Genomic DNA, 27,429 nt, shown 5'->3' with positions numbered 1-27,429 from the left:
CTTAATACTTAATACTAGACCTGCTTTAGTAATTAATACCATAATATGGGAAAAGTGATAAGTATGGGGCTGCCATTAGCATTAACCTTTAATAGACTCCACAGAACAATGGGAGGAACGAGCCTCGCTTCTTTGAGTAAGGTCATTAAAGAACTGTCATTAGGGAAACCGGCACTCGTTCACATAATGCAGGTTTTATAGGAGTTACTATTGATGCATGGGGTTTGCTATGAACTATGACTTCTTCTGTATTTAAAAAAATAATTACATCACTCGCCCTACAATAAGCTTCCGTGTCTCGAATGGTAGCTACAGTAATGGAAAGCAGTGTATTTTATTGTTGGGTTATGAGACATCACCTTCAGTATGTGCGCAAGGCAGAGCCATCCTACAATCAATGCTTTGTCGCTTGGTCCAATCACTTAAATCAGGGGCTAGTAGGGCAAGCGCATAGGGAGATGGGTGCAATGGGTACCCTTATAAGGAATATTTTGCCTTGGTAGGGCATTGAGCTGCAATAGCAAGCATAGCCACTATGAAGTGTAGCGAGCTGTGCCTGGTACACATTGAACCTAGTGTTTGACCTAGATGATTGGTGGAGGTGCGAGGGAAGTCAACCCCCTAACTGTTGTGGGTTCTGTTTTTGGGCTCCCTCTGGTGGTTACTGATGGTACTGGGTGACTTGTGTTCTCTGCGGTCTCTGGTGTCCACCTGTTCCATCAGGTTATGGGTGTTTCCTATTTAACCTGGCTGTTTTGTCATTTCCTCGCCGGCTATCAATGTAATCAGCGTGTCTGTTTGCCTTTGCTCCCTGCGTCTGTTATCTTCTGGACGAGCTAAGTTTTGATTTTCCTGTTCTATGTTTTGCTTACTTTTTGTCTTAGTCCAGCTTGCTGTTATGTGACTCCTTGCTGCTGGTTGCTTTAGTGGGCTGAAATTACTCCTCATGTTCCATGAGTTGGCACATGAGTTCAAGTAATTTCAGGATGGTTTTTTGAAGGGTTTTTTGCTGACCGCGCAGTTCACTTTTGTATCCTCTGCTATCTAGCTTTAGCGGGCCTCATTTTGCTGATTCTGTTTTCATTTCTACGTTTGTGCTTTCCTCTCATTTCACCGTTATTACATGTGGGGGGCTGCTATTTCTGTGGGGTGTTTCTCTGGAGGCAAGTGAGGTCTGTGTTTCTTCTTATAGGGGAAGCTAGTCCTTTGGCTGGTGCGAGACGTCTAGGAATCATCGTAGGCACGTTCCCCGGCTACTGCTAGTTGTGTGTGTAGGTTCAGGATCGCGGTCAGCTCAGGTTCCATCACCCTAGAGCTTGTTTTTGTTTTTCTGCTTGTCCTTTTGTGATCCCCTGCCATTGGGATCATGACAGTATAGCCGGCCATAAAAAATAAAAATTGGTCATCGTTTTGGCTGAAGTAGGAGGAAAAGTAGTCTGAGGTTATTTTTTTTTTTTTTTCTTTCCTCCTCAGTGTGTGCTGCCTAGCCTCAATTGCAGCTTGATTGCTTTTTTCCTCCTCTTAATCCTTGAATGGCTCTGACTTTAGCTGTTAATCATGGACGTCCAGAGTTTGGCTTCCAGCCTGAATAATCTTGCTGCTAAGGTTCAAAATATACAAGATTTTGTTGTACATACGCCTATGTCTGAACCTAGAATTCCTGTCCCAGAGTTTTTTTCTGGAGATAGATCTAGTTTTCTGAATTTTAGGAATAATTGTAAGTTGTTTCTTTCCTTGAAATCTCGCTCCTCTGGAGACCCTGCTCAGCAGGTCAAGATTGTTATATCTTTCCTGCGGGGTGATCCTCAGAATTGGGCATTTGCATTGGCACCAGGGGATCCTGCGTTGCTCAATGTGGATGCGTTTTTTCTGGCATTGGGTTTGCTCTATGAGGAACCTAACCTAGAGATTCAGGCTGAAAAAGCTTTATTGGCTCTTTCTCAGGGGCAAGATGAAGCAGAAATATATTGTCAGAAATTTCGGAAATGGTCGGTCCTTACTCAGTGGAATGAGTGCGCTCTGGCTGCAAAATTCAGAGATGGTCTTTCTGAGGCCATTAAAGATGTTATGGTGGGGTTCCCGGCGCCTACAGGTCTGAATGAGTCCATGACTATGGCTATTCAGATTGATCGGCGTTTACGGGAGCGCAAACCTGTGCACCATTTGGCGGTGTCTTCTGAACAGGTACCTGAGATAATGCAATGTGATAGAATTCAGTCCAGAAGTGAACGGCAAAATTATAGGCGGAAAAATGGTTTGTGTTTTTATTGTGGTGATTCAGCTCATGTTATATCAGCATGCTCTAAACGCACAAAAAAGGTTGATAAGTCTGTTGCCATTGGTACTTTACAGTCTAAGTTCATTCAGTCTGTGATGCTGATTTGTTCATTATCATCCATTTCCGTCGATGCCTATGTGGATTCAGGCGCTGCCCTGAGTCTTATGGATTGGTCATTTGCCAATCGCTGTGGGTTTAGTCTGGAACCTCTGGAAGTTCCTATTCCTTTAAAATTAATTGACTCTACACCTTTGGCTATGAATAAACCTCAGTACTGGACACAAGTGACCATGCGTATGACTCCCGTTCATCAGGAGGTGATTCGCTTCCTGGTGCTGTATAATTTACATGATGTCTTAGTGCTTGGTCTGCCATGGTTACAAACTCATAACCCAGTCCTGGACTGGAAAACAATGTCTGTGTTAAGCTGGGGATGTCAGGGGGTTCATGATGATGCATCTTCGATTTCTATCGCTTCATCTACTCCTTCTGAGGTTCCGGTATTTTTGTCTGATTATCGGGATGTTTTTGAGGAGCCTAAGCTCAGTTCGCTTCCTCCTCACAGGGATTGCGATTGTGCTATAAATTTGATTCCTGGCAGTAAGTTCCCGAAAGGTCGTTTGTTCAATCTGTCAGTGCCAGAGCATACTGCTATGCGGAATTATATTAAGGAGTCCTTGGAAAAGGGACATATCCGTCCATCTTCGTCCCCTTTGGGAGCAGGTTTTTTTTTTGTGGCTAAAAAAGATGGTTCCTTGAGGCCTTGCATAGATTATCGTCTTTTGAATAAGATTACAGTCAAATATCAGTATCCTTTGCCATTGTTGACTGATTTATTTGCTCGCATTAAGGGGGCTAAATGGTTCACTAAGATTGATCTTAGGGGTGCGTATAATCTTGTGCGGATAAGGCAGGGTGTTTCAGGTCCTGCGGGCCAATTCTTTGTTTGTAAAGGGTTCTAAATGTCTCTTTGGAGTCCAGAAGATTTCTTTTTTGGGGTATATTTTTTCCCCTTCTACTATTGAGATGGATCCCGTCAAGGTTCAGGCTATTTGTGACTGGACGCAGCCTACATCTCTTAAGAGTCTAAAGAAGTTCTTGGGCTTTGCTAATTTTTATCGTCGCTTCATAACTAATTTTTCTAGTGTTGCTAAACCTTTGACAGATTTGACTAAAAAGGGTGCTGATGTTACTGATTGGTCTCCTGCGGCTGTGGAGGCCTTTCAGGAACTTAAGCGCCGGTTTTCTTCTGCTCCTGTGTTGCGTCAGCCAGATACGTCGCTTCCTTTTCAGGTTGAGGTTGATGCTTCCGAGATCGGAGCGGGGGCGGTTTTGTCACAGAGAAGCTCCGATGGCTCAGTGATGAAGCCATGTGCGTTCTTTTCTAGAAAATTTTCGCCCGCTGAACGGAATTATGATGTTGGTAATCGGGAGCTTTTGGCCATGAAGTGGGCATTTGAGGAGTGGCGTCATTGGCTTGAGGGTGCTAGACATCATGTGGTGGTCTTGACTGATCACAAAAATCTGATGTATCTTGAGTCTGCCAAGCGTCTGAATCCTAGACAGGCTCGTTGGTCACTGTTTTTCTCCCGTTTCAATTTTGTGGTTTCCTACCTGCCAGGTTCAAAGAATGTGAAGGCGGATGCTCTTTCTAGGAGTTTTGTGCCTGACTCCCCTGGAAATTCTGAGCCCACTGGTATCCTTAGGGATGGGGTGATTTTGTCGGCTGTCTCCCCAGACTTGCGACGTGCTTTGCAGGAGTTTCAGGCGGATAAACCTGATCGTTGTCCGCCGGAAAGACTGTTTGTTCCGGATAATTGGACCAGTAGAGTCATCTCCGAGGTCCATTCTTCTGTGTTGGCAGGTCATCCTGGAATATTTGGTACTAGAGACTTGGTGGCCAGGTCTTTTTGGTGGCCTTCCTTGTCGAGGGATGTGCGTTCTTTCGTGCAGTCTTGTGGAGTTTGTGCTCGGGCTAAGCCTTGCTGCTCTCGGGCCAGTGGATTGTTGTTACCTTTGCCTATTCCGAAGAGGCCTTGGACGCACATTTCCATGGACTTTATTTCGGATCTCCCTGTCTCTCAAAAAATGTCCGTCATATGGGTTGTGTGTGACCGCTTTTCTAAGATGGTTCATCTGGTACCCTTGCCTAAGTTACCTTCATCCTCTGAGTTGGTCCCTCTGTTTTTTCAAAACGTGGTCCGTTTGCATGGCATTCCGGAGAACATCGTTTCTGACAGGGGATCCCAGTTTGTGTCTAGATTTTGGCGGACGTTCTGTGCTAAGATGGGCATTGATTTGTCCTTTTCGTCTGCATTCCATCCCCAGACGAATGGCCAGACGGAACGAACTAATCAGACTTTAGAAACTTATTTAAGGTGTTTTGTTTCGGCTGATCAGGATGACTGGGTTTCCTTTTTGCTGCTTGCCGAGTTTGCCCTTAATAATCGGGCTAGTTCTGCTACCTTGGTTTCTCCTTTCTTTTGTAATTCGGGGTTTCATCCTCGTTTTTCCTCTGGTCAGGTGGAGCCTTCTGATTGTCCTGGAGTGGACATGGTGGTGGATAGGTTACATCGGATTTGGAGTCATGTGGTGGACAATTTGAAGTTGTCCCAGGAGAAGGCTCAGCAGTTTGCTAATCGCCGTCGCCGCGTGGGTCCTCGACTTCTTGTTGGGGACTTGGTGTGGTTGTCTTCTTGTTTTGTTCCTATGAAGGTCTCTTCTCCTAAGTTCAAGCCTCGGTTCATCGGTCCCTATAAGATCTTGGAAATTCTTAACCCTGTGTCGTTTCGTTTGGATCTCCCGGCATCGTTTGCTATTCATAATGTGTTCCATCGATCGTTGTTGCGGAAGTATGAGGTACCTGTCGTTCCTTCGCTTGAGCCTCCTGCTCCGGTGCTGGTAGAGGGTGAATTGGAGTATGTTGTGGAGAAGATATTGGATTCTCGTGTTTCCAGACGGAAACTCCAGTATTTGGTCAAGTGGAAGGGTTATGGTCAGGAGGATAATTCTTGGGTGATTGCCTCTGATGTTCATGCTGCCGATTTGGTCCGTGCGTTTCATAGGGCTCATCCTGGTCGCCCTGGTGGTTCTCGTGAGGGTTCGGTGACCCCTCCTCAAGGGGGGGGGTACTGTTGTGGGTTCTGTTTTTGGGCTCCCTCTGGTGGTTACTGATGGTACTGGGTGACTTGTGTTCTCTGCGGTCTCTGGTGTCCACCTGTTCCATCAGGTTATGGGTGTTTCCTATTTAACCTGGCTGTTTTGTCATTTCCTCGCCGGCTATCAATGTAATCAGCGTGTCTGTTTGCCTTTGCTCCCTGCGTCTGTTATCTTCTGGACGAGCTAAGTTTTGATTTTCCTGTTCTATGTTTTGCTTACTTTTTGTCTTAGTCCAGCTTGCTGTTATGTGACTCCTTGCTGCTGGTTGCTCTAGTGGGCTGAAATTACTCCTCATGTTCCATGAGTTGGCACATGAGTTCAAGTAATTTCAGGATGGTTTTTTGAAGGGTTTTTCGCTGACCGCGCAGTTCACTTTTGTATCCTCTGCTATCTAGCTTTAGCGGGCCTCATTTTGCTGATTCTGTTTTCATTTCTACATTTGTGCTTTCCTCTCATTTCACCGTTATTACATGTGGGGGGCTGCTATTTCTGTGGGGTGTTTCTCTGGAGGCAAGTGAGGTCTGTGTTTCTTCTTATAGGGGAAGCTAGTCCTTCGGCTGGTGCGAGACGTCTAGGAATCATCGTAGGCACGTTCCCCGGCTACTGCTAGTTGTGTGTGTAGGTTCAGGATCGCGGTCAGCTCAGGTTCCATCACCCTAGAGCTTGTTTTTGTTTTTCTGCTTGTCCTTTTGTGATCCCCTGCCATTGGGATCATGACACCTAACCCCACCAATCTGATATTGATGACTTATCAAAGTCCTTGAAAACACGCTGGTATCAAAAAGTGACAAAATTTGAAGCCGGACATTTTGGACCTTATTTGCTCTTTAGCCCCCTCCCATAGCACTTGTTTGAAAGTGGGTGGGATAGGTAAAAATTGCCCCAAATTTACTAATAGGCCCAAAGCCTGGCATAAATGGTAATTAAAATCTATGTCAGTAGATGTCATATTCAGGCATAAATATTTAATTAATTAAGATTTAAGAGTGCGTCTTTTAATAATTCTGGTACAACCTAGTCCATTGGGTTTCTGGTTCTAGACTGGGCCACGAAATAACAGTCTTGATAAATTTCCATTACATATCTTTCTTTGATTAAAAAAAATATATACGGTATATTTGGTGCCCTCTTTAAAAAAAAAAATGTTTCCCCCTAAATTACATATTATTTTAATAATTCCTTTAATTTAATAGTATGCAAAATATGGCAAAATAGAATATATTCAGGGTCCCATAGAGAACAATAGATGACAAAACAATGGGCTAAACCTATTTAAGTGATTATATGGTTATAAAGTTGCCGACCACTGGGGATTTACTGTATAACCCTGACAAGGATAAAAAGGCGTCCTGCATTATTAATAACACTATTTTTTTTTGTTGTTGCTCAACCCAAAGGCACTTACTTTGAAAGCCATTCTCTGAAAAGATGTCAGGAGGATGATAAAATCCAGGCTTGCAAATGCATTTGTAGGCTCCGAGAATAAATCCAAGGCCCTTAATTGGTATACACTGGAATAAAGAAAACAAGCAATGTAATGTATGTAGACTTGGGATTGCTTCAAAGAACAGCAGGTCAGCAATTTCTTACATATATATGTCTTATAGGCAACAGGCTGACTGTACAGGGCAATCCGGACAAGACGGACGTGATGCTACTTCAAATAATAATAATAATCTTTATTTTTATATAGCGCTAACATATTCTGCAGCGCTTTACAGATTGCACACATTATCATATGTATATATATATGTTATTTTATGAATATAGACAATGAATAAAGATAAATCTAAATATATATATATATATGAATATATATACATACACACAGGGTGGGCCATTTATATGGATACACCTGGGTGGGCCATTTACAAAGTTACATCCAAAATGGCCGACTACAAAATGGCCGCCATTGTCACCACACATCTTGAAAAGTTTTTCCCCTCCAATATACTAATGTGCCACAAATAGGAAGTTGATATCACCAACCATTCCCATTCTATTTAGATGTATCCATATGCATGGCCCACCCAGGTTTATCTCCATATATGGCCCACCCTGTATATATATGGTGGCCATTTTGTAGTCAGCACATTAGTATATGGGAGGGGGAAAACTTTTCAAGATGGGTGGTGACCATGGTGGCCATTTTGTAGTCGGCCATTCTGGATCCAACTTTATATATGGCCCACCCAAGTATATCCATATAAATGGCCCACCCTGTATATATAAAGCTATTACATATAGCCAGCCCTTAGTACTCTGAATAATATAATAGTACAGTGGTTATTTCTAAACTATGATTTGTTTATACTATTGATATACAGTTCTGGCAAAAGTTAAGAGACCACCACATCAAAACCCTGCCATGGGCAGCGCAATCTCCAGACCTGAACCCCATTGAAGACTTCTGGAATGTAATCAGGAGGATGATGGATAGTCACAAGCCATCAACCAGAGAAGAACTGGTTACATTTTTGCACCAGAAGCCTTGTGAAAGACTGGTGGAAAGCATGAAAGCTGGGATTAAAAATCATGGTTATTCCACAAAATATTGATTTCTGAACTCTTCCTGAGTTAAAACATTAGTATTGTTGTTTCTAAAAGATTATGAACTTGTTTTCTTTGCATTATTTGAGGTCTGAAATCACTGTTGTTTTTTTTTTAATTTTGACCATTTCTTCTTTTCAGAAAAAAACACAAAATTTATTGCTTGGAATTTCGGAGACATGTTGTCAGAAATTTATAGAATAAAAAAAAATTTACATTTTACTTAAAAATATAACTATAAAGAGAAAAATCAGACAAACTGAACATTTTGCAGTGGTCTCTTAATTTGTCCCAGAGCTGTAGATATGTATTTCTTGAATTATATTAGTATGGTGTAAAACAAGCTTCTGACTTTACTGTCAATGTAAAGTTAATTTATGTCATTTTCTGGGGAAAATTGGTAATATTTATTTTTAGCAGCACAAAGTTGGTCATGTTTATTGTGTAGGAGCACAAAGGAGGTTGTTAAAGGGGTTGTCCATTACTTGGCCAACCCCTTTTTAAATCAAACAAACAAACAAAAAAAAAACACACACAGAAAAATAGAACTACTAAGCCCAGGTAAAATTTATAATGTTTATTAATAATAAATTAAAAGACAAGAACGTTTCTTTAAAAAGTATACACATAGAGTGGAGATGAAAAACAAGAATAGCCACTGGTGTAAGACCATACAGGCAAACCTGACTGCCAAAATATATAGTGAAAATATAGGTTTGTAGGAATTACCCTTTTTAAATAAAGCAGTCCCCTTTATAAAATAAAAACACCTTAGACTCATTTTTCGGTGCCGGCGCTGTTCCAGTGATGTTGGTGGCGCTTCTTGCGTGCCATGGTTATGCCACGTGAGCCTTGTAACGAATCAGTGGCCACTATTAACTTGCTGTGCTTGATCATACCTGCCTATATAATTGTAGGCTTTTATCTCCAGAAAGGCATCATGTTAGATTTAGGGTCCCAACAAAGGAGTAAACCTTTTCGCTGGCTGTTGGGCTTACCTGAATTGGCCAGTTTTTTTATATTTGTAATACTAAGTATAAGTAAGATGGTTTTTTTTTATAATAAGGACTGCACTAATTAAAAAGGGGTCGTCCAGGTTGTTGAAAACTCCTTTAATACCGTTTTGGTGAAGAAAGTGAATATTATTTTTAAAGGACACAGTGGCGTGAGAACACATTTACTGCGTGAAGGACATAAAGAGGGCTATTATGTTATGTCAGAAAAGGGACATTATTGATATAAAGGTTGCAAAAGCACTGCCTAGGGTAAAGAAAGAGGGCATGGACTAATACTGAATGATGTCTAAAGAGGGCACTATTACTATTTGTGGGAACTGGGATGTGAGGGCATGCAAGGGTAGTAGTAATGGTGAACCATTTCATATATGGATGGATCTGCTAAGGCAAGAGCGCCTCTTTTGTAAGTCCCTCTCCACTATGGCTCCAAGGAGAAGCCACTATGACATCCATATACAATTAGAAAGCCTATGGAAGAAGGTGTCCTAAGTCAACAGCTCCAAGTGATGGCACAGCACAAGCGTGATATTAATAACGTGTATGCCGCTATTTCCAATTCGTTTCCATGAGTCACAGAAGTGGCCTTTACCTACTGTATATAATATAAAAAAGAAAAATGTAAATGAGGACAATCTACTTATATACTACTAGATGGTGGCCCGATTCTAACGCATCGGGTATTCTAGAATATGTATGTCCACGTAGTATATTGCCCAACCACGTAGTATATTTCCCAGCCACGTAGTATATTGCCCAGCCATGTAGTATATTGCCCAGCCACGTAGTATATTGCCCAGTCACGTAGTATATTGCCCAGCCACGTAGTTCACATACTATATTGCATAGTGACATAGTATATTGCCCAGCTACATAGTATATTGCCCAGCCACGTAGTTCATGTACTATATTGCCCAGTCACATAGTATATTGCCCAGCTACGTAGTATATTGCCCAGTCACAGATAGTAGATAAGGAGTCTAAGGGGTGATGGTGGGGCGGTGACGTCAGAGGATGGGGCTGTGTGGCTGCCGCTCCCGTCTGTCTGGAATCATTGATGATTAGCCGCGGTCACGTGGTTACCTGGGGAGGGGGTGAAGTTCCGGCCGGCGCTGCTCACAGCCTGGATGTGGAAGTGTCGGACGGGCAGGGTGATGTCCGCCTGCAGCCCCGGCCCCCACACCAGGCTCCGCTCCGGGCTCACAGCCTCCGGACACCCGGCAGCATGGAGGCTCCCTGCACAGAACAACAGGAGCAGCAGCAGCGGCGCCATCCTCCTCCTAGTTGCATTGCGATCTCGCGAGATGATGACGTAACGGTCTCGCAAGACCGTACGTCATCATCTCGCGAGACCGCAATGCATGCAGCGGTCACCAGGGCATCATGCGGAGCGGGAAAGGCCAGTTCCTGATCCGGGGGGCCACCGGAGGGTGAGTATGTAACTATTTTTTATTTTTTTTATTATTTTTAACATTAGATATTTTTACTATTCATGCTGCATAGGCAGCATGAATAGTAAAAAGGTGGTCACTCAGGGTTAATAGCGGCGGTAACCGAGTGTGTTACACCGCGGTCAACGCTGCCATTAACCCTGTGTGAGCGCTGACCGGAGGGGAATATGCGGATGCTGGGCACTGACTGCGGGGAGGAAGGAGCGGCCATTTTCTTCCGGACTGTGTCCATCGCTGATTGGTCGCGGCAGCCATGACAGGCAGCTGCCGAGACCAATCAGTGAATGAATAACCGTGACAGACAGAAGGACAGACAGACAGACGGAAGTGACCCTTAGACAATTATATAGTAGATAATGAAGGGATGATTACCGGGGAGGAAACACTGGTCTATCACAACTTTTATGTCCAATTTACATTAATGATAAGTAATGAACAACAATGGCACAACAAATATTTATTTCTAAATAGGATGATCAATATTTGCTACAATTCTAACTAAACTAATGAATGCATTAATTACTTGCAACAATTTAAATAACTGGCCAGGATTTGATCGCCACGGTTCCCATGGATATACTAATTATTTGGCGAGCCAGCCAGGAATCATTACATATCATTAGGAGTAAGAATGATAATTAGAGGTATATGAACAATGCACAGACTATATGCAGATAATTAGCAGAATGTAAAATGAAGACATGAACAGTTAATACTTTTAATCTATCATTTAGCCACCAGCACAATTTGAGACCCATATTATTAAACTATACAGAAAAATATACAAGTGGAACCAGTATTATTTAGCAACATTTATTTTTCTACCTTTGAACACACTCTATAGAAGCCTCATCACTTGTATTATAGTTTCAGCAGCTCAAAACCAGCTTCCATAGTCAGATATTGCAAAGGCCACTGGGAGTTGGGTTGGGTTGGCTAGGTCAGAATCTAGGAGAGCCAAATAAGGCAAACAAATGGTTAAACTACAGGGTGGGCCATTTATAACGGATACACCAAAATAAAATGGGATTGGTTGGTGATATCAACTTCCTGTTTGTGGCACATTAGTATATGGGAGGGAGGAAACTTTTCAAGATGGGTGGTGACCATGGCATACATTTTGAAGTCGTCCATTTTGAATCCAACTTTATTTTATCCAATGGGAAGAGGGTCACGTGACACATCAAACTTATTGAGAATTTCACCAAAAAAAACAATGGTGTGCTTGATTTTAGCGTAACTTTATTCTTTCATGAGTTATTTACAAGTTTATGACCACTTATAAAATGTGTTCAAAGTGCTGCCCATTGTGTTGGATTGTGCAGAGAAAACACCAACAATCTTTACACTAAGTTGAGTGCTGGGTTCTATTTTTATTCATTGTGCTGGATTGTCATTGCAACCCTCTTCTCTCATTCTTGACACACTGATAGCAACACCACAGAGGAAATGCTAGCAAGGCTTAAAGCACGGAATAGTTATCCAATATATAAGCTCATCAGATAGTATCCTAAATACAGTACAGCGCACAAAATACATAACAAGTGGTGGTGGCTCTTGAGGACTGGCGTTGGGATCACTAATTTAGACTGTCGGGGATTCTAAGTAGCTAGGTGGCCTAATGTACTATGCACATGCCCTACAACATTTCTGGCCAAGAAGACACAAGCGGCGGTGGTTTTTAGAGAAACACATTCCAGAAGGACGCCAAGGTAACACGGTGTGAATGTATGGCATTAAGTTTTAAAATTCTGCCATCACTAGAAGAAGCTTACTGTCACGATCTCCACTCTGTTCCTGTCTGACATGTTACTTTGTGTACGGGTTGTGCTGGGTTACGCTGCATCATCTGTGTTCACTTTCCTTGATTAATCTTCTACTTAATCATGTTAGCTCCTTCACTCTGTGTCAATCGTACACTTGCTGCTGCCTGTGTAAGTCTGATCCCTCTGTGCTCTGCGCCTGACCCAGCCTGACTTTATTCCCTTCCTGGACTTGACTCTTTGCTTGTGACTTGACTTCTCTTTTGCCTGCACACTGTAAACTATATTTGCCTTTCTGGTTTTTCTAACCGTGGCTAGTGAATTGGATTTTGTCTCTGATTTCCTGGACCTGACCTCTGATCGTTTGACCTCCCTTTACTAATCCAGTAAGTAGTACTATATTACTATCTGTTATTGTAGTCTTTCATTCCATCTTTGGGACTTATTATTACTATAGTGACTTTGCGTCCCACTTACGAACTTAAATTTATACAATGAGATACAAATGGAGTCGATATCAAATCCTTGACGAATATGGTACTCCATCTCTACGGATGTCACGTTCAAGAATAGTCTCTTCATGACATCTTTTGGAAGGGTCTACAAACAAACTGCTATGAATTTGGAATATACAGTAATTCCACCACATCTCAAAATTACCGACTAGCATCTCAAGACGCTTGCCTGTAACATTAACAACAAATCTTAGCACAGAAAACATCACCATAAAAGTTCACTTAGATATTAATGGTCCAGATTTGACCTAGATTTTTTTTTTTACTATTCCCTACTAAATGTCATCGCAAACTTATATCGCTCCAAGCCTATTGTAATTTGCACTCTGCCATATATAATGTATCATTTGCCCTACAGTAATACGGATGCATAATTTAATATCTACAGTGATGTTCCATATAAAATTTGATTCCCGTTCTGGCCGGTTATGGAGAGGAATTATAATGTTTCATTTCATTTTCCAAATCAATTTATTTGTTCGTTGTACATGTGAACACAGTCTGATGAGGCAATACTTATCTCCATCACCCCACCGCTTCAGCCAACTGGCTGCTCAGTAGAAAGTAGAGCGGGTGTAGATAACAAGGCAGGAAGCGCGGAGACGAATTCTCACTGTGGTTATATTTAGCTTTGCTGACGTTGGTGCTCCTGGGCCCTGTGGACTTAAGCAGCCTGGTTAATACATTTTTGAGAAATTGCGTTCAGTAACACAGGACAGACTCTCCCAAGCTTCCCAGGTCTTGGTTGTATCAGTTATGCTGTAAGATTTCTGCATCTTACAAAGTATTGAATAACTGAAGAATAAAAATCTTCTTTTTATGACAGTTCCTTGCTTACTAGTAGATACTATAAACTTAAAAAGGTTATCGCGTAAAAAAAATAAAAATGCCCATCTCAGATGCCCCAGTGGTGCTGCCAGTCTTTATTTGTAAACAATCATCACTTGTGGCTAATCAGTGGTCGCAGTAGCCATGTGCTGTACCACTCTCAGGGTTCACTAAAGCACTAGGGTCTATCCTTCCCCAGGTCCTTTATGTATGTTATGTCATTTATTGTAAACATTTTTTACATACATACCTAATAAAGGTTAAGTTTTATCCAATTGCTATTCACTACTATGAGATAGTTTTGTGTACTAACGTAGAAGGAAAACGTATCGCGTCAGGAAGAAAAAAAACATGGAAAAATATAACGGACAAAATGTATGCAAGGAACATTCAGCCGAAAAAATAATATGCGAGAATTGTCGGGGGAATATGTAAAGTTACAAATAAATATTCCTGCACCAAGTTCGCTACAACCAAAAAATGTTTTCATAAAAAAATTGCATATAGAATGCCTATATTTGGCGTGCCCGTTTACTTACTTTTTTGTTGTTTTATGCACATAATTATGTTTTGAAATATACACATCTTAGGCTGTGTTCCCAGTAGCGCTGGGGTTCGCCAGAAGGGGATCCATAATGGATCTGACCTCCTGGTAACTCCAGCTAAGGCTGCCGGAATGGCGGGATTCCGCCAGCCTTAGCTGGGATCACCAGGAGGTCAGATCCATTACGGATCCCCTCCTGGCGGACCCCAGCGCTAGTTGGAATGCATCCTTACCTTGCAATTGTAAAATAAATTTTGAAAAGTATTTTTATTTGAGTTATTCCGTGTTATTTGCACACAGGCCTCAAAGGCCCCAGGTTCGTGAATATGGGGTAGTCCCAAAAAAGGTTGTTATACCGAAATGCCTATAACATAAAAATATATGAGCAACTGGAAATTACTAACAACTATATACCTGAGGAATACCTAGAGTTTCAAAATTCTAACTAAAGTAATTTTACAGAAAATAGAAAACAAGTAACCTGGCAGGCTTGCAAGGCCCCAGGTATGCATCCGCCAGCCTTAGCTGGGATCACCAGGAGGTCAGATCCATTACGGAATCCTGTCCTGGCGGACCCCTGCGCTAGTGGGAATGCATGCTTACTTTGCAATAAACTTTGAAAAGTATTTTTATTTGAGTTATTCCATGATAATTGTAAACAGGCCTATAAGGCCCCAGGTGCGTGAATGTGTAGATTTCTATGGGTATGCGTTCTAGGGTTAATTTTATTTTAGTCATGTCTCACAGTGGGACTAAGTAAAAAAGTAAAAAGAAAAAGTACATAAATCAGGAAAAAACGTTTCACCACTCAAAATGCAGCTTTTGTAATAAAGCAAAAATAAACAAAAAAGTTTATAAAAGCTCTATAAAATTGGCATGTTATTTATTCCATATGGTGAATGTCGTAAAAAAATAACAATAAAAGACACGCCAAAAATGCCGCTCTTTCATCATACTGACTCACTAAAAAAGTGAATAAAAAGCGATCAAAAAAACATTGTATAAATGAAAAACGCCAAACCGTCCTGCAAAAAAGAAGCCCTAACATGGCTCATTCAGCAAAAAAAAATTAAAAAGTTACACTTCACAGAATATGAGGATGCAAAAACAAATTCTGTTTTTTTCAAATGTTGTTATTAGTGTGTAAAAATAGCAAAGCATTAAAAAAGCGATATCAATCTGGTATTGCTGTATTCGTAGCGACCTGATGAACAAATCGGTCTTATCAAATTAACTGCCCGGTGAACGACGCAAAAAATAAAAACAATGACTGAATTGCTATTTTTTTTTCATTATGTGTCTGAAAAATCTGAATAAAAAGCGATCAAAAAAGAAATACTTTTTATAAAAAAAGCATTTTTACTGTGTGATAGCAGCAAAACCTAAAAAAATATATAACTCACACTGACCCGAAGAATAAATCTGCCTCATCGCTTACAGTGGGGGAAATAAGTATTTGATCCCTTGCTGATTTTGTAAGTTTGTCCACTGACATGAACAGTCTATAATTTTAAGGGCAGGTTAATTTTAACATTGAGAGATAGAATATCAAAAATAGAATCCAGAAAATCATATTGTATAAATTATATACATTTATTTGCATTTTGCAGTAAGAAATAAGTATTTGATCCCCTACCAACCATTAAGAGTTCTGGCTACTACAGACCAGTTAGACGCTCGTAATCAACTCATTACCTGCATTAAAGACAGCTGTCTTATATCGTCACCTTTATAAAAGACTCCTGTCCACAGACTGAATTAATCAGTCAAACTCTAACCTTTACAATATGGGCAAGACCAAAGAGTTTTATAAGGCTTTCAGGGACAAGATCGTAGACAAGCACAAAGCTGGAATGGGCTACAAAACCATAAGTAAGACGCTGGGTGAGAAGGAGACAACTGTTGGTGCAATAGTAAGAAAATGGAAGAAATACAAAATGACATTCAATCGACAGCGATCTAGGGCACCATGCAGAATCTCACCTCTTGGGGTATCCTTGATCATGAGCTTCATTCATTTTTAGGGAAAGGCTCCTGGACAGGCAGAGTAGCTCAGGAGCCATTCTATACTACTGTCCACCTCATCCAGTCAGCAGCGAGCACATATGTGCAGGACAGCAGAGCAACGGGGCTGCACCAAACAAACAGGCTAACAACCCACCAAATAGCCACACAACTCATCATTACTACAACATGGACACAATCCCAGAAAATAGAACCTTGTAAACAATATTACATAAAACACTCAAATACTGTTGTAATAAATCCAGTGAACCAATAACTACCAGCCGTTATAAAGTGTAAGAGAGACATAGAAGTAATTAAAAGTGCATACAGACCATAGATGTAACAATAAATGTATACGGACCTACGGATGCACAATGGATGTTTCGTCTGGGGAATGTGAATTTGTGAATGATTTTGCGGAATGTTTGGCTTCTTATTTGGTCTTGTAACCCCTTCTATCTTTTTATTTAACGGTGTATAACAAATTAGTTAAGGTTCTCAGTTGAGTAACAGAAGGTCTACCCAGCTACATCAGAGTTCCTGCTGCATTTCATTTGGCTGGACGTAATGACTAATGCACAAAGGCAGATGGTAAGTGTAGCACCACAGAGACAGGGCGAAGCTGAAGATGCTTCTTACATAGTAGAAAAGCGACCGACTGTGTCAAATCAACAAATGGTTCAAGTCATAAAACACAAAATGAAAACATTGTGACTTTATTAAGAGGAAATCATCTGTTACCTCTGAAAATTATAATATCAGTAATACGAATATTTATTTTGTCACATCAATGTATCAGGATTTAGATAAAACTGACCTCTACTGGAAAGTTACTGTGTGTGTTGGATATTAGCTGTAGAGAAAATACCAATATACACTGAATATCCATTTTATTAGAAACCCATCTTGTCATGGGTTGGACCTCCTTTGTCCTTCATAACCACTGCAGGTTCTCGTGCCATAGATCTTACTAGGTGTTGAAATCTTTCTACAGGACCATTGACCCATATGAACAGTATAGCTTCTTCTAGTTGCCACAAATTAGATGGAGGTACTGATATGCTCTGAATAGACCCCTCTGTTTAATCCTAGAAATGTTCTATAAGACTAAGATTTGGGGACTCTGATGTTTAGGAAAGCAAAAAAACTTCATGCCATATGACTGGTACCAATCTATGACAATACGACTATGGCATGGTGAAAGAGTCCTTCCTCCACTGGGTACACTGCTGCCATGCAGGGATGAACTCACCGGTCGCAATGCTTCAGGTTAATTTACAATGCAAGATGATAGTGAATGATAAAGCTTGCATTCTAAACAGGTTGCGGATGAACCCGATGAAAGAGCACCACTGTCATGTCGGACACTATTCACACTAGGGCGTCCGACAGACAGCGGTAATTCCGCATTTGTCCACTATGCGCTCAGTGGCGTCGGCTAGATTTTATCTTGGTTGTCCGGGGTTTATCTAGCTGGTGCTCGGATTGGAAGCTGGGTCACGCGCACTGCCTTTAAATAGTTCTGCTGAACATTGGGCGTCGCCGATTATAGCTTGTGCCTCTTGCTTAGTGTTTCCAGTCTGGAGTGGTGGTCTTGGAGTACTAATATCGTATCTGGTGGTGTATGATCCATTGTTATATTTCTCCTTCCTATATTTGTATTTGTTTTGCCCTGTGCACATTATCGTATTTCCCTGTGTGCTTGCGGCGTGGTGCGTTTTTTGGTTTTCCCTGTCTGTGCTCTCTGTGGGGGATTGGTGTGTGGTCTCTTCACTGGGTGGCGGGTGGTGGTTTCAGCATAGGGCTGAAACAGGAGTTAGGACCAGGCCTGGCGGCCCAGACAAGCACACCATCAGTGTAAATTCTGGGAGAGGGACAGACAGGGTTTCCCCTAGTCTGAGGGATAACGCAGGGGCCCGGGTAACCAGCCTTAGTCTGTCTTGGCAGCCCCGTGACAACCACTCGCTCACCCGATGAAAGAGCACAACTCGTTCGTCAGGTGAAATGATCTTTTGGTTTGCACTTTGCACAAAAAAGTCATAGTTTTTGGCGGTCGTTTAGTGCTGCACATTGTCTAATGTAAACAAATGCTAAGAATCTCTACTGTCTAAATGTACAAATCTGTCCCCTGATAAAGCATTGGCGAAACGCGTGTCTGGCACAAACATCTGAGGTGATGTTGCTTGTTTGATCCAGTCTTACTATGTTTACTGTTTTTTGTGTTTTGTCCTTCTGTGGTCTCTTATGCAATTCATCATGAAGAACCCATCTATTATATGCTTTTGAGGGAGAAAGTAATTTCTGCAGCATATTATATGTAGCTAGCTATCATTTTGCACTTTACAGTCTTTTTTTGCATACTTATTATTGCACTTTATTGGGTATCTGAATATAGTGTCATATTTATTTTTCATTATTAATTCAAAGAATTTTCGATGAATTACTATTTTATCAGCTTAACAATTTTTTCATACATATCTACTTCTGTTAGTTGTGCCAATGTACTATTGCAGAATGGAGTCTATATATTAGAAATATTTTGCTGTGTTTAGGGAAGTCACCCTGAAACACTATATCAATTGATATATTTTGAAGCCATTTTTGAGATATATTTTGAATCATTGGATTAGTGTAGATGTAGCCATTCATTGGTTAAGAGGCTCAAGTCTCCGACCTTACTATGCTCCTGTTAAACCCTGATCAGTCCCCTCCCCCACCCCATGATGCATAGGACTGAAATGTAATGTAAACAAGACACAAAGACAAAACAGGGATAACAGAAAACCTCTATCATACAAAAGCACTAACCAATAATAGGATGAGGAGGATAGGGACAGGGAGGAATAAACTAAATAGGAACGGGGACCAGGAGATAAGCACACACATACTACTGCAAACCACAAAACACCTCCACAACAAATCTATTCCAACCACTTTTGCTTTAACACACAGCACAGGAAGATAAATCTTTCACTGGCAGGGACAAGAAGGTTTGACTAGTTTATATAGGAAGAGATAATGACCAGAGCAGAAGCAGCAGAAATGGAGCTGCATGTTTCTGACCAGAGCCAGAAGAAACTAAATACATTTAACATTGGACTCAAATCACACCATTTCTAAAGAAAACCTACGATTCATTGCCCGACGAGACCTTCTAACTTCAGGTCTTCTAGGGGGGCGTGACACACTAGTAACAAGCCAAGAACACAATCCCCCCACCATTACCCCACCAGCTTGACACCTGACATGAAAAGCTTCAGCAATTTCTTCTGCTTGCTCCAAATTCTGAGCGCCTCCATGAGTATGGTGTTTCAGAAATCTCAATTCATCTGATCAATGTTTTTCCACTGCAGAATAATCCAATTTTTGTGCTCTTTTGCCCACTGCTGTCTGTTTCCCAATGGCATTAGAACAGGTTGTTTCTGCAACAAACATCAAGCTGTGGATTTTCCAAGATCAGAACTAATTGGACCAAAAGGGTTAGGCATTGCCCATCATCCACCGGAAAAATCCACCTTCCCCCATTCCAGTACCTTGCTCACCATTAGTCTTTGTTTATGGTGCTAACATGTTGTTAGAAGATGGATATTCGGTTTAAAGCATCATAATTTCTACATTTCCATCTTACATTGTTCCTGATTACTTGGATACCTGTGAATGTCTGATGCGCATATTTTTGGCACAGGACTGTTATTTACCAGCGCTGTTTTCTTTTGTTTTATTTTGTGTAATGAAAAGGATGCTACCAAGCATTTCCACATGTCATACTGCTTTAGCATTCCGCGAGAATACAATAATCTCCATAGCAACTTGATGCAGGCGCTTCACACACTACAGTTTTCTGACATGTATTTCAGGGTTTGCTTCACAGAAATGCATCCTCTGTGCCAATGTGCTGGTGTATAATTCTTCTCCAATATCTAGTAGATCCAAATAGTCTGGCCATTATTCAGTGTACGTATATATACATTAATTATAACAATAAAGCAATGTGCGTCAAAAATAACTCTGACCCATCAAGACAAGATTTCTGAGGGTCTCCTGTGGTATCTATTAAGCAAATAAATCCTGTCAGTTATGAGATTCAAACACCATGGATCGGACTTCTTTTTCCAGCACATCCCATGATTGATCAGATAGGGATTTACAGTAAATTACATTAGGCTGGCTGTTACACACAAAGGTGGTGCACGTTGTTTATGGACCCACTGTGCCACAGACCAGACCTACCCTGGAGGGGTAACTAAACAGCTACCTTGGTGTTCACTGGAGCCTCTAGTGGTGAGGTCAGGCTTGTGCGGCAGGAAGCTGCCAGGACCGCTCCAGAGAGGCATCTGTCAGTCGCAGCTGACCCCATGGGTCTAAGCCATTAACTCAGACTCCTGGACAAGGCAGGACATCCACTGAAACAAGTTCAGACTGTATAGACAGGACGACCTCTTGGAGCGGGTTCAGACTGTGTAGATAGGACTGCTACTTGGGACAGGTTCAGAATGTGCAGTCATCGGATAGCAGACGGAACGGCCACCAGGACAGGTTCAAACTGCAATATAAACATAAGGATGAATGACCTCGGGGAGATCAAAACATCCAACACCGCGGAGACACCATCACGTGTTTCTCAACGCAGTGATCCAGAACACTGCCCCCATCCCTTATAGGAAATATGCAAATGCATGTAGAAATGCTGCGGAGACACCATCACGTGTTTCTCAACGCAAGCAATAAATAGCCAGGTCTTTCACCGGGAAGGAACAACCATGGGAAGGGCAGCATCCAAAAGGAAAACCACCTATGCCAAAACATGGTATCCATCCACAGACAGCTGTTTTGGGGTATTTTCCCCTCATCAGTGTGGAGTAGGAAACTGGCTATTAGGAGCAGTGCCTGGTACAAGGACTATAAACATAAGGATGAATGACCTCGGGGAGATCAAAACATCCAACACCGCGGAGACACCATCACGTGTTTCTCAACGCAGTGATCCAGAACAGTGCCCCCATCCCTTATGGGAAATATGCAAATGCATGTAGAAAAGCCACGGAGACACCATCATGTGTTTCTCAACGCAAGCAATAAATAGCTAGGTCTTTCACTGGGAAGGAACAACCACGGGAAGGGCAGCATCCAAAAGGAAAACCACCTATGCCAAAACATGGTATCCATCCACAGACAGCTGTTTCGGGGTACTGATGAGGGGCAAATACCCCGAAACAGCTGTCTGTGGATGGATACCATGTTTTGGCATAGGTGGTTTTCCTTTTGGATGCTGCCCTTCCCGTGGTTGTTCCTTCCCGGTGAAAGACCTGGCTATTTATTGCTTGCGTTGAGAAACACGTGATGGTGTCTCCGCGGCTTTTCTACATGCAGGTTCAAACTGCTGTCTCCGGATAACAGATGGGACGGCCACAGGGACAGTTTCAGACTGTGCAGTCTCCGGATAGCAAATGGCATGGGCACAGGGACAGTTTCAGACTGTGCAGTCTCCGTATAGCAGACGGGACGGCCACAGGGACAGTTTCAGACTGTGCAGTCTCCGGATAGAAGATGTAACGTCCACAGGGACAGGTTCTGTCTGTGCCTACAGGACGGCCACAGGGACAGGTTAGACCCACTGGTCTCAGGAAACAGTTCAGGTACCACCAATGAAGTTTCAGGGTACGGGCACTGATGAAGCGTACACAGGAACAAAGCCTAACTATACTGGACTAACAGCACACAGAATATGAGAAACATTAAATGACTAGGGATGGGGGACCTGGCAATATACAGTTGCACACACTAAACCACCTAACAGTAACTATAGGGGTTGCAAATGCACCTCCAACTTGGTGAGGGCACCTTTTATACTATATGCCCCCCCCCCACTATTGGCTGTAAGGCATCTAACAGATGTTCACATTAACTAAATGTCTCCCAACTGTCAGCTTGGGGCATCTTACCCTTTAAAAGCAGCAGGTGAGCATGAAGCAGGAGCATTCCGGGGACCATGCCGAGGGTCGGGGTGGTGAGTAAGCCGGCATCCCTGCATGGAGGGAGATGGTCAATTGTTCATCTGACAGAAATTTCAGCTGACACCCCCATTCACAGGAGCGCTCGCATTGGCCGAGCATTCCTGTATTCCTAATGCAAAAGCCACCAGCGACTTATCTTAAGTAGAACAATGTCCAAAATTGGACAAGCATGGTCGACATCTCTAGAGACCATCAGACCATCAGTCGGCTGGCGCCTCCTTACGCATTAGACCATGAGCCAAACCCATATATATTATTGGGTTCATCTGACATTATTCTAATGTGTATAGGAGTTTTAAGAGCCAAGTTAACACCTTTAATGCAATGAACCTAGGGTGCCCGTGACCCTGTTTCCAGTTTATCGGTTGCTTTTCCTTGGGCCACTTTTGATGGGTATTTTCCAATGCGCTGGGAACACCCCACAAGACCTTATGTACTCCAGATACACTTCACATGATCAGCGGTACACTGGGAACACCACACAAGGGCGGGTACACAACAGAAACAGCCCACAATTCCTGCCTTTTTGAGAGATGTCCTGACCCAATCATTTAGTCATCCCAATTAATCAAACTCAGATCTTTACCCTTGCTAATTTTTAATGTCTCCAAGACATCAACTTCAAGAACTGACTGTTTACTTGCTGCCTAATCTCACCCTTTCATCCAATACCATTCTAATAAGAAAATCAATCATATAGATTATTCAATAGTATATTCAATTTTACCACTGATGCACCAGCCTTTGAGACACAAGCTGATCATATAGATTACATTCTCTTTAAAGTGACAGTTAAGGAAAAGTTTAAGAAAGTGACACCAAAAAAGAAAAACATATAATTTAGCTGAATGCTTGAATAGAAAATACATAAATTAATGCTGGTTACACCTAATAACTTGACAGTTATATTTTTACATATACAATGGGGAAAATAAGTATTTAATACCTGGCCGATTTTGCAAGTTTTCCCACCTACAAAGAATAGAGAAGTCTGTAATTTGAGGAATGGAAATAGTTTTTCTTAAAGAAGCCCACCTCCTCTGAACTCATTGCCTGTATTAATTGCACCTGTGAGAACACTCAATCAATAGAAAGGAATGAACTAGGAGACAAAAGAGTGCAATAGGGTCTTATCCGATGGTACGGAAGAGTAAAAAAGTGAGACCACTCACTTGGTGTGGTTGCAATTCAGCAACGTGAGATAAGCATGTATTACAGCTGTGCAGGACACTGGTCACATACGGACCCAGGGAAAAGGAAGAGCAGGAACGAGGTGTCATTCAATGCGCTGCTGATAAAACCTCTTGAGCACTCAATCAATCACATTCGAATCTCTCCACCATGGCAAAATCAATCCAAAAAGCTGTCTAAGGACACCAAGGAAAAAATTGTAGACCTGCACAATGCTGGGATGGGCTACAGGACCACAGGCAAGCAGCTTGGTTAGAAGGCAACAACTGTTGGCACAATTATTATGAAATGGAAGAAACACAAGATGACTGCCAATCTTCTTCGGTCTGGGGCTCCATGAAAGATCTGTAAGGATAATTCTTAAAAAGGTCAGGAATCAAACCTGAAGTACACGAGAATACCTGGTCATTTACCTAAAGAAAGCTGGGACCACAGTCTCAAACATTACCATTAGTAATACACTATGCCATCATGGATTAAAATCCTGCAGGGCACGCAAGGTCCCCCTGCTCACGCCATCACATATCCAGGTCCATTTAAAGTCTGCCAATGACATCTGGATGATCCAGAGGAGGCATGATAGAAGGCCATGTGGTCAGATGAAACCAAAATTGAACTTTTTGGTATCAACTCCACTCGCCGTGTTTGGAGGAAGAAGAAGGATCAGTATATCCCCAAGAACACCATCCCAACAGTGAAGCATGGTGGGGGAAACCTCATACTTTGCGAGTGCTTTTCTGCAAAGGGGAAAGGATGACTGCACTGTATTGAAGGGATAATGAGGGGGTCATGTATCACGAGATTTTGGCTGACAGTCTTTTTCCCTCAGTGAGATCATTGAAGATGGGTTGTGGCTTGGTCTTCCAGGATGACAATGACCCAAAACACACAGCCAGGATAATTAAGGAGTGTCTCCTTAAAAGGCATTTCAAGGTCCTGGTGTGGCCTAGCCAGTCTCCAGACTTGAACCCAATAGAAAATCATTGGAGGAAGCTGAAACTCAATGTTGGCCAGCAACAGCCCCGAAACCTTAAACATCTGGAGAAGATCTGTATAGAGGAATGGGCCAAAATTCCTGCTATAGTGTGTGCAAACTTGGCCAACCACTACAAGAAACATCTGAGCTCTGTAATTGCAAACAAAGGTTTCTGTATCAACTATTAAGTTCTGTTTTTCTATTGTATCAAATACTTAATTCATGCAATAAAATGCAAATTAATTATGTAAAAACTAGATGGCAGCCCGATTCTAAAGAATCGGGAGTCTAGAATCCATATATACTTTATTTATTCAAATGTAAGAATAATACAATTAATAAATAATAGTAAGAAAGAACAAAAATAATAGGCAGTATATGGAGAAAACACCAAACAAAAGTTCAAAATTGGTGTGAAAATGTCACTGAACCACTTCACAACTAAATATATATAGTTTTGGTAAATGGTATTATCATTTTTTTGACGAAATTCGGCAGGAGCTTGCAGAGCAACGTCACTGGGCCCGCCTCCACGCAGTAGAAACTTGCTGTGAGGTAAAAATTCAAAAATCACACCAAAATGGCGGGCGGAGTGTGTCACAGTACGGCACGTTTCTGATTGGTCGCTCGCAGCAGGCGGCAACCAATCAGACACTGGACACTGTTGACGTCACTTATCTCCGGTAGGGTTGAGCGAAACGGGTCGAACATTTTCAAAAGTCGCCGACTTTTGGCTAAGTCGGGGTTTCATGAAACCCGATCCGACCCCTGTGCGGGGTCGGCCATGCGGTACGCGACTTTCGCGCCAAAGTCGCGTTTCAATGACGCGAAAAGCGCCATTTCTCAGCCAATGAAGGTAAACGCAGAGTGTGGGCAGCGTGATGACATAGGTCCTGGTCCCCACCATCTTAGAGAAGGGCATTGCAGTGATTGGCTTGCTGTCTGCGACGTCACAGGGGCTATAAAGAGGCGTTCCCGCCGACCGCCATCTTACTGCTGCTGATCTGAGCTTAGGGAGAGGTTGCTGCCGCTTTGTCAGAAGCAGGGATAGCGTTAGGCAGGGTCCATTAACCACAAAACCGCTTGTGCTGCAGCGATTTGCACTGTCCAACACCACCCTCGGTGTGCAGGGACAGTGGAAGTTTTTTTTTTTTTTTTTTTCCCCTCAGCGCTGTAGCTCATTGGGCTGCCCTAGAAGGCTCCCTGATAGCTGCATTGCTGTGTGTACGCCGCTGTGCAAACCAACTGCTTTTTTCAAAGCACAAATCCTCTTGTTCCTTCCTTTCTGCACAGCTATCTTTTTTGTTTGTCCACACTTTTTATTTCATTTGTGCATCAGTCCACTCCTTATTGCTGCCTGCCATACCTGGCTGAGATTACTGCAGGCAGGGAGATAGTAGCTGCCTGCCATACCTGGCTGAGATTACTGCAGGCAGGGAGATAGTAATTGTAGGACATTCCCTGTTTTTTGTTTTTTTTTGGTGGGAGATTAAGATTGGCAATTTGGCATTTCTGCTAGAGTGCCATCCCTGTGTGTGCCATCTCTCTCACATAGTGGGCCATAGAAAGCCTTTTCATTTTTCTGTATTTTTTTTTGTGGGGTGTATAAATTCTCCCTGATAAAAATACAGTGGGAGATTAATATTGGCCTTTGGGCTTGTGTGCCAGTCCTGAGTGTGCCATCTCTCTCACAAATAGTGGGCCATAGAAAGCCTATTTTATTTTTTTTTGGGTTTTATAAATTCTCCCTGAAAAAAAGGGAGATTAATATTGGCCTCTGGGCTTGTGTGCCAGTCCTGAGCGTGCCATCTGTGCCAGCCCTGAGCGTGCCATCTCTCTCACAAATAGTGGGCCATAGAAAGCCTATTTATTTTTTTTTTTGGTTTTATAAATTCTCCCTGAAAAAAAGGGAGATTAATATTGGCCTCTGGGCTTGTGTGCCAGTCCTGAGCGTGCCATCTGTGCCAGCCCTGAGCGTGCCATCTCTCTCACAAATAGTGGGCCATAGAAAGCCTATTTAATTTTTTTTTTGTTTTATAAATTTTCCCTGAAAAAAGGGAGATTAATATTGGCCTCTGGGCTTGTGTGCCAGTTGTGAGCGTGCCATCTGTGCCAGTCCTGAGCGTGCCATCTCTCTCACAAATAGTGGGCCATAGAAAGCCTATTTAATTTTTTTTTTGGTTTTATAAATTTTCCCTGAAAAAAGGGAGATTAATATTGGCCTCTGGGCTTGTGTGCCAGTTGTGAGCGTGCCATCTGTGCCAGTCCTGAGCGTGCCATCTCTCTCACAAATAGTGGGCCATAGAAAGCCTATTTAAATATTTTTTTGGTTTTATAAATTCTCCCAGAAAAAAAGGGAGATTAATATTGGCCTCTGGGCTTCTGTGCCAGTCCTGAGCGTGCCATCTGTGCCAGTCCTGAGCGTCCCATCTCTCTCACAAATAGTGGGCCATAGAAAGCCTATTTTTTTTTTTTTTTGGGTTTTAGAAATTCTCCCTGGAAAAAAAAAGGGAGATTAATATTGCCCTTTGGGCTTGTGTGCCAGTACTAAGCGTTCCATCTCTCTCTCTCTCTCAGTCAGTGGGCCATAGAACGCCTATTTTTGGTTTTATTTGTTTTCTAAATTCTCCCTGAAAAAATCATTTTATTTTATTTGGTTTCTAAATTCTTCCTGATAAAATCATATTTTTTTTATTATTTTTTTTTCTAAAGTCTCCCTGAAAAAAAAAAAAAAAAACAGTGGGAGATTAATATTGGCCTTTCTGCTTGTGTGCCAGTCTTGACTCCTGGGTGCGTCATCTCTCAGTCAGTGGGCCATAGAACGCCTATTTTTGGTTTTATTTGTTTTCTAAATTCTCCCTGAAAAAATCATTTTATTTTATTTGGTTTCTAAATTCTTCCTGATAAAATCATATTTTTTTTATTTTTTTTTTTCTAAAGTCTCCCTGAAAAAAAAAAAAAAAAAACAACCAAAAAAAACAGTGGGAGATTAATATTGGCCTTTCTGCTTGTGTGCCAGTCTTGACTCCTGGGTGTGCCATCTATCTCTCTCTCTCTCTCTCTCTCTCTCTCTCTCTCTCTCTCCAATTGTGGTCCATAGAAAGCCTATATTTTTTTTCCTTGATTTGGGTTCTAAAATC

General features: G+C 42.0%; 1 protein-coding gene across 2 annotated transcripts in view; it reads right to left on the bottom strand.

The window, feature by feature from the left end:
• Positions 1–27,429, bottom strand: part of GPR158 (G protein-coupled receptor 158) — a 332,397-nt gene that overhangs the window by 175,775 nt on the left and 129,193 nt on the right. For both annotated transcript variants that reach the window (XM_069729592.1, XM_069729591.1), the window contains exon 3: positions 6,843–6,948. In XM_069729592.1, the coding sequence (XP_069585693.1) occupies positions 6,843–6,948 (106 nt within the window). The remainder of the gene's footprint in view (positions 1–6,842; positions 6,949–27,429) is intronic.

The sequence above is a fragment of the Ranitomeya imitator genome, chromosome 6 (assembly GCF_032444005.1).
Source record: "Ranitomeya imitator isolate aRanImi1 chromosome 6, aRanImi1.pri, whole genome shotgun sequence".
Lineage (NCBI taxonomy): Eukaryota > Metazoa > Chordata > Amphibia > Anura > Dendrobatidae > Ranitomeya > Ranitomeya imitator.
This window is presented reverse-complemented; position numbering and strand designations above follow the sequence as displayed.